This window comes from Pleuronectes platessa, chromosome 20 (genome assembly GCF_947347685.1).
Source record: "Pleuronectes platessa chromosome 20, fPlePla1.1, whole genome shotgun sequence".
In the NCBI taxonomy this organism is placed as follows: Eukaryota; Metazoa; Chordata; class Actinopteri; order Pleuronectiformes; family Pleuronectidae; genus Pleuronectes; species Pleuronectes platessa.
In genome coordinates, this window is record NC_070645.1 from 19,730,705 (window position 1) to 19,739,289 (window position 8,585).

At 44.0% G+C, this 8,585-nt stretch overlaps 1 protein-coding gene across 2 annotated transcripts in view; it reads right to left on the reverse strand.

The window, feature by feature from the left end:
- Positions 1 to 2,735: 2,735 nt before the first annotated feature.
- The window catches only part of rnf152 (ring finger protein 152), a 12,837-nt gene continuing 6,987 nt past the window's right edge, over positions 2,736 to 8,585 (reverse strand). For both annotated transcript variants that reach the window (XM_053412831.1, XM_053412832.1), the window contains exon 2: positions 2,736 to 7,892. In XM_053412831.1, the coding sequence (XP_053268806.1) occupies positions 7,086 to 7,724 (639 nt within the window). In that variant the 5' untranslated portion in view covers positions 7,725 to 7,892 and the 3' untranslated portion in view covers positions 2,736 to 7,085. The remainder of the gene's footprint in view (positions 7,893 to 8,585) is intronic.

Consider the following 8,585-nt stretch of genomic DNA (forward strand, 5'->3'; position numbering starts at 1 on the left):
GAGTCCAGATACACATCAGGATGTTTTAACTTCAAGAAGTTCATGAAAACACAGATCTGCTGTGAAGAGGATTCTGGTGTTTGAGACCTTTAAACCACGTGATTGAAAAAAAACATCATTAATACTTTATATTAATCTGGTTTGAGGTTTTAAGAAAAGGATCCTGTTCCCTTCAAGGCTCAGATGCTGATAAGTCTCATTTCTGATCTGTGAAGAATATTTTATTATGCTAATCAGTCAAATGTATTTATTTTGTAGAGCACATTTTATTCTAAGGATTCATTTTTCTTTAATGTGATTATGAAGATTTAAGAAGAAATTATTATTAAGATTGTCCAGTGGAAAGGGAGTTTTTACACTTACTAATCAATTCAGAATCTATTTAAGTGATTTCACACTGTTACAGGCAGAAGTTAAAAATCAACATCTCCTTTTATAAATCATCAAATTCAAAGACCTTATTTAAAGTAGAGTTTAATTCTGAGTGTGAGATTCTGGGGTTTATTAATCATGATTAGTTTTTTCAAGCACAAGGTTTATAAAATATCATAAAAACCTCAATCAACTGACTCTGGTCCCAGAACAAGATCAACTCCTGAGTTTCACGAGTGTTGATTGATTGGTTCTGTTCTGCTGAGTGTCGGACGCTGTCAAAATGCAAATGAGGTATTTTCCTATGCTGAAAACCAGGCAGCCAGCCAAACACACACACACACACACACACACACACACTAATTAACCTGTCACCACCTGCACTCCAGAGGAATGATCACGAGTAACAGAATTGATTCTGCCGCTCGCTGAGTGCGACTCGTTTTTCTGTCATATTTCAATTTGTCTGATCGTCGGGGGTCAAACCGAGCGGCAGCGGGAGCGAGAGCTCGACCTGCAGGGACCGGATGTGATTAACCACATCGAGGACATAAATGAAAATGTGTGAATGTGGAAATGAGACGCACAAACCTGGACATCCCAGAAATCAGTTCTGTACCATTTGGTTCTGGTGACGTCATGTGGAGCCAGAATAACTGGGTTGGTCTCTAAATTACATTTATATATGTAAATAACTGGAAGTTTAACAAACACAACTTTTTAACGCAATTTGCTTTTATCAACACACAAATGTTTCCACTAAATCTAAACGTGGATATCTATAATTCATCCTAAAGACAAAGATACGCAGTATATCGACGTACACTGGACTGTTGTTGTGTTGCTATCGATGAATTTGACATTGTGTTGATTGTTTATAGTTTGTCGCTCAGCTCTGGACGTGAAAACCTTCTCAGCTCCACGTCTCATGTGCGTCTTCAGTGCCCCCCCCCGCTCTGATTCACATGACAGAGTGAACTTGCAGCATCAGGAACCAGTCGACGCCGTCACTTCACCACGGAGCCGAGTCTCAAACCAGCGTCTCAGGTCGGAGCCGAGCTCAGCAGGTTGTGTAGCCGGAGGCGTCACGAGCACAGAACTGTGTATTTCACACATGAGCAACATCCCATTTACAGCCCGGCTCAGAACCTCCTGTGATGCGTCTCCCTGGAAGCTGAGGTGACAGCTCCTCCCCGGGTTTCTCTGCTCTTTGTGTGAGACAGTCACAAACGTGTTCACAGTGTACAACTCTGTCTGCCTGAGCCGCGCCCTTTCCCTGTGCATGCTGGGTAACAGACCTTCCTCTAATCCCAGTTTCCCCAACATACTCTGGGACTGTTCTCTGAAAAATTGATATTGCTTTTATTCACGCCGCTGCACACTGTCACCCAACACTGCCTCCGACAAATAGGAACCATAACTTCCTGTGGTCTCTCTCAGCCGGAGGAAAGAGTCTCTTGTGCTGCCGGGATGAAACGGATGAACGTCTCCAGAGCTGATGCAGAGAATCCACGAGACGTCCAGGAGAGCAGCAGCTTAACACAGTGACACCAGGAAACAAGAGGAGGTGAACATCCAGGTGTTTGAGCTTCACACGACTGGGAATCTCTAGATTGTGTTTGAATGTTGGGAAGATGATTAAAAACTAGAATAACCGCCTTGTGGTCGTGTTCCTCCGTGAAGAAGAACGGCTTCTGTGACCTTTGACCAATCAGATCTCATCCAGGTGGAGGATGGAGCCCTCGGCCTGACACAAAGGATTCATTCTGCAGGAGAACAGGTTTTTGTTTCTTCGACAATTAAATATATATAACTACAAACACATCCAGATAATGTACAGGAAACATTCTCCCTCTTCTCAGTCCCAGGAGAATGTTTCCAGCTGCTCCCTCCTCTGCTCCTGTTCCTGTTTTGTGTCGTTTGTCATCATAATAAAGATTTTATTTACTCGTGCGTTGTGCGATCATTAAAGCAGAGCAGTGATCATTAGGAGTGAGCAGAGCCGGTTGTGTTGCGGCCGGTGACGAGAGTTGTCGTCATTATCTGCTGCTGTGAGGAGTCGAGTTGTGTTTCTCTGGAGTCGCTCCCTGCAGAGCGTTAATTGCCTCCTTGACACTAGATCCATAAATACTGGAGGAGAGACGAGGATCTGAGGGGAAATAAAAACTGTGAAATATGAGACTTCAACAAATGAAGCCACAGAATCATCATTTATTTTAATAACAGGAACGTTTAAGAGGTTTGTTTACATCTGGAGCAGGAAATGACAAAAACGTTTCTCCACAAAAAAGCTCATTTTCGGCTCCAGGTGTAAAAGATGAATGAAAACAAATGAGATGTGAAATAGAGACGGAGCCGTTGAGTTTCAGATCCAGAGCAGTTTGCTTTAATAGTTCATCAGAAACATCTGAGCAGGAAACTACAACAGGAAGTGGACTTCACAAACACACAGCCACAGAAACGACAAACCTCCGCTCTACCTCCTCTCTCCTTTCTCTTCTTCTTCTTCTTCTTCTTCTTCTAGTCATCGTTAAGTTTCGGTATAAAACATTCCAACAGGACAGATTCTGAATTTATAAAACACCTACGACAGAGGACAGAGGTTTTACAGATGTTGAGACTCAGAGGTCGAACATTGACCTTCACTGATCTCTGAAGAGTTCAACTTTATCCCTTAACTCCTTTGGTGCAGAACAGAATTTTTACAGCATTTGCCTTCATTCAATGATAAAATCACACAAATACAAACAATATAAGATAATAGCCCCGTATATTAGCCCCATAATCTATTGCATCACATAACGTGTCTTATTCATGAAGGTAAACGACTTAAATCTGGTTTATTGAACACTGAGACTGGTTTGAATGGCTGTGGTGGGTTTGGATCCAGTTCTGCTCCAATTTCTTACATTTAATTAAATGCTTATTATTTCAGACGACTTTATTTATTGAGACGTGAAGAGTTGTTTTCAGAAACTACCAACCCGATCTTTAAAGGTGTTCATATCTTTGCTGCTTCTGAACTTTCTCACACAGCGCTGGATTTATCGGTTCTGGTTTTATTTGTCCTGGTCGTTGAGTTTCAATATCAAATTATAAGTATTACACTGCAAGTAAAACTTCTTTCATATATTTCAGTGTTGTGAGCATCACAGATTGAATCCAGAATACTCAGCATTAATAAACACATTACAAAACAGTGACGTGTTGTAAAGCATTGATTGAACATGTGTGTATTGCTCATCAGGGGTTTGTAGTAATTAATGGCTTATCAATAAACATTAATCAAAACTTTACAGATCAATAATGTCACATTAATGATGTGCATCATTATGATGAAGTGAGTTGATAGAGGATGATGAACACCAGGGGAAACCTTCCTCAACCTGAGAACCTAAAATCACTTAAATGGCTTATTACAGAACTATAAAACATTATCAAAGCATTAATAAAGAAGTCGTTTAAAACGAAGAATGTTTTATTGAAGTCGTACGAATAATAAAAACTGACATGTCACACCACGAGAGGTCCGAGAAGAATATTCATGAATCTTTTATTATATGGGGTGAAACCGAGCCGGGAAAGAAAAAACACTTCAACCTCAGTTGCTGAGAAATCATGTTTCTGGAGCTCGAAGCCTCGAGATAAAAATATTTCAACTTTCAGCAGCGACTTCAAACGTCTCGTAGCAACAGAAGCAGCTGAACGATGCTGAGGCTCAGACTCCTTTTTAAAATTCATCTGCAGGAAAACTTCCAGCTACAAAACGGATAAATATATAAATTCTTAATTTGATAAGATCCTGTGTCCCAGACTCTCAGGAAGCGTTCACACCTGGTTCGGTTCAGAGCTTCAGACTCTTCAGTTCAGTCTGAACCTGAACCTCAGGTGTGAACGGTTCCTCAGACCAGAAGAGATCTGGATCTGGATCCAACTGAACCCCGGGTCTGTTGGATCCAGATCCAGAAGAGATCTGGGTCCGGATCCAACTGAACCACGGGTCTGTTGGATCCAGACCAAGAGGGGATCTTGGTCGGAAACCAACTGAACCACGGAGAATATTGGATATTGGATCCGGACCCAGATCTCTTCTGGGTCCGGATCCAACTGAACCACGGGTCTGTGGGATCCAGACCCAGAAGAGATCTGGATCCGGATCCAACTGAACCCCGGGTCTGTTGGTTTGCAGATTGAAAACACAGGAAGTTGATCAAAATGAAACTATGGGACAAACACATGAATTCAGACTCTCTGGTGTGAACACGTCAGAATCTGCTTTGGCGGCAGATACTTTTATTTTGAAAGATGTCACGGGACGTCGAACCAAATCATATTAAACCAAACTTTAACAAAATGGAGGGAAACAATTCTTGAGAGAAGAAACTGTTTAAGTCGATGAAAAGAAAACGAGCAGAACAATATCAAAAAGAGAAGAAAAGTTATTTTTTCAATGAACAAGAATATTTATTTATAACATTTTGGTGCAGTTTATTTAAACACTTGTTAAAACGGTCTTTCCTCGTGTGTCTCTCACTCAGTGTGTCTCACTCAGTGTCTCTCACTCAGTGTGTCTCTCACTCAGTGTGTCTCTCACTCAGTGTGTCTCTCACTCTGTGTGTCTCTCACTCTGTGTGTCTCTCACTCAGTGTCTCTCACTCAGTGTGTCTCTCACTCAGTGTGTCTCTCACTCTGTGTGTCTCTCACTCAGTGTGTCTCTCACTCAGTGTGTCTCTCACTCTGTGTGTCTCTCACTCGGTGTGTCTCTCACTCTGTGTGTCTCTCACTCTGTGTGTCTCTCACTCTGTGTGTCTCTCACTCAGTGTGTCTCTCACTCAGTGTGTCTCTCACTCAGTGTCTCTCACTCGGTGTGTCTCTCACTCTGTGTGTCTCTCACTCAGTGTCTCTCACTCAGTGTCTCTCACTCTGTGTGTCTCTCACTCGTCTCCCATCGTACGAGACACGTCCACGAAAAAAAGACAAAATCATCAGAGAAAGTTACAATCGCTCTGTACACGACGAGGCTGCTGTACAAAAGAGTTCACCCTGTTTGTTAGCGCTGTACAACCACGCTGTAAACAAAGTGTTGGTCCACACGTGAGAGTGAAAACACACAACGCACACGTCCAGCTCTGTGCACGAGGGGTTCGAACCCACATCAATCAATACGTCCCTCGTTAGCTGCGGCGCCCGCCCACTCCCCCCCCGCCGCTGACCCGCTACTCGCATGTCGAGTCGATGATGTGCGGGGGGGCGGGCGGAGGCTCCAGAGGACGACTGGTGTGAAAGAGGTCGAATACGAAATCGTGGGAAATCAGAAAAACGGACGAAAAGTACAACAAAAGTGAAAGAAAATGTGTCTGTGTTAAATTTAGATTCGTTTTATTTTTAAAGGTTCAGTGTGTAGAATATAGTGACATCTAGTGGTGAAGTGTCATATTGCATTTAAATACCCCTCACCTTCCGATGTAAATATAAAGTATTAAAACTTAAAGGGCCCATTTTCAACAAGTTGTACCATTGAGATGAAACACACGAGTGAAACATCACTAGTATAATTTAATATTCAGTTTTTGCCAAAAGATCATTTTCACCTAAATCTTCAACACACTGAACCTTTCAGGAATATTCTCAACATTTTGGTTTATTGGCTTTTCTCGCAACAAGTTCGAAAAAGAAAAACAGCAGCACAATTCTGAGCTATTAGCTTAGCTTAGCTTTAAGAAAGAAATCAAGGGGAAACTGATTAAATATCCAAATGTGCTAAAATGTGCACGTATTTCACTTTGGAACCTTTTAAAAATTTAAAATTTTTAAGTTGTGGTTTGTGTCGAACGTTTCTTTTTGAAGTTGTTGCAAGTTCACCAATTCTAAGTATTTTGAGACATGTCTTTGTGAGACAGCCTGTGGACTTTTGGCAGTTAGCATCCTGCACGACCATGATTATTATAATAAACGATGGTTAAGTCGGAAAATTGTGACATCTGTGAGTTCTGAGGACAAAATGCACGTTTTTCTTTTCAAGCAGACAAATATATTAATTTAACTGTGCCACTGGAATTGACAGTTTTCCTTTTATCAATCGTTTACCAACACACACTTGTTCTGATTCACAAATCTCAAACTCAAACCCTGTGTCTTTATGATCCTCGGGCACGAACCAACATCACAATCCACAATCCACTGTATTTTTTGACGAACCTGTTTCTAACAAAAAGAGATGAAGTAAAAAGTTGTGTTGATTTGTTTTTCTTTCTTTTCAGTGATTCCCAGTTTTCAGTAACTGAATGTGGATCCTGCATCGGAGAACAGAGAGCGGCCGAGTCCGGACACCAGCTCAGAACCTACGACTCATCTACACAACACGACGACAACTGATGGACTTCTACAGACCACAAACTAAACAGGCAATCCCACTGGGTCAGACACAGCCAATCAGCCGGGAGGGAAACCAATCAGCTGACCAGAACCAGGAAGAAGTAATCCGTCAAACGTTCTTTCAAAATGTCTCAAATGTATTTTCCATTTAGTCTCGAGGAACAAGGAGCGTTAAGATTCTCTCTGTCGTTTCCTCGGACTTCCGGGATGTGAGTTCACTCCGGTGTCCGGCCTCGAGGAGACGCACCGGGCCGGTGGGGGAATCCAGGGTGGTTAGGTGGGTGGGGGGGGTGTTTGGGGGTCCTGCGTCAGCCCGAGCAGCCTCCCCCCCCCCGCCCTCAGCCGCAGGAGATGACCGTGAAGCGCTTGGAGATGCAGGACATGTTGTGCAGCACGATGCCCAGCAGGAAGAGCAGCACGCAGGCCACCAGGATCACCGTGCACACGCCGGACCACGTGGAGCCCTTCCCGGCTCCTCCCACCGGGCCCGTGACCCTCCTCTCCATGTCGCCGCCGTCCATCCCCACGGCCTCCAGACCCATAGCCAGGCCCAGGGGCTGCTGCTCGGGCATGGTCAGCACCGTGACCCCCTTCTGCTGGCCGCCGGGCAGGAAGCGGCAGCCCAGCTCCCCCGGCAGGCCCAGCCCCCGCTCCTTGGCGAGGGGCAGGGGCAGCATGTAGCAGCCGTTGCTGGGCAGGCGGATGAAGACGGGCGTGTGCTCCGAGGCGTGAGGGATGGCGATGACCGTGATGACGTCCGGGTCGTCCGGGAGCTGGGAGACGGACAGGCCCGGCGGCAGCTTGGTGACGCCGCGACACCAAGGACAGCGGATCTCCTTCTGGGTGCTGCGCATCTGGGTCAGACACACCGAGCAGCACGTGTGCCGGCAGTCCAGCAGCTTGGGCCGCCGCCGGGGGCTGTAGTAGTTGAAGCAGATCTGGCACTCCAGAATGGAATCCTGGGTAAGTGTCTCCATTTTTGGAAAGATTTGGTCCCTTGTGATCTTCACCAGCAGATAATTGAAGTGAACTTTGAGTCACAGACAAACAGGTCGAGTAGAAAAGTCCCACGACTCCACGTGAAGTCAGGAGAGAACAGCTGATCCACGAGTTCACAGCCCTGTGGTGTCAGCCGGGTCGTCCATCTGCAACACAGGAGAGGACACTGATCAGAAACCTGAGGACATCTTATTAGTCATATTAATTGTATATTGTTTAATTTCATTTTCATGTTGAAAGGAAGTTTATGTGCTGACTTGAGATGAAGTCCCAAAATTAATCTGTGAGAGTTTCACACTAATCCTCCCGGAACACTTTCCGTTAAATACCATTAATCCCAGAAGAAGAGTTTTCATCACTGAGGAATTCTTCTCCCACTCGATGAATCATTTCCTCCGACAGTGTTTTTCAGATTTGAGTCTTTTCGAGCTCCTCGTCTGTGACAGACGTTCAGTTTGATGCATTAAAAAGTCAACAAGAAGAAATAAGCTTCCTTTGTTGGTAGTTGTATGAAGTATAAGGAACAATATTCAAGAGAAAAGTAATTATTATGAGAATAAAGGTTTAATTTCATTATTCTGATGTATTCAATGATTTAAAAAAAAGCCTTAATTAGTGTAGCTCAAATGAGACAGAATATGGAAAGTTGCTGTACTATTATCGTATGTACTAAGTATTATGACGGGACCCTGAGCCTCAGTGTCTGTTAAGTACGGATAATTCTTTAAACCGTCTCCTTCGGGCCACAGACTCCATACACACTTTATTCCTCCTCCTTCTCCTCCTCCTCCTCCTCCTCCTCCTCTTGCATAATCACGTCTACCGTGTTAATCCATGTG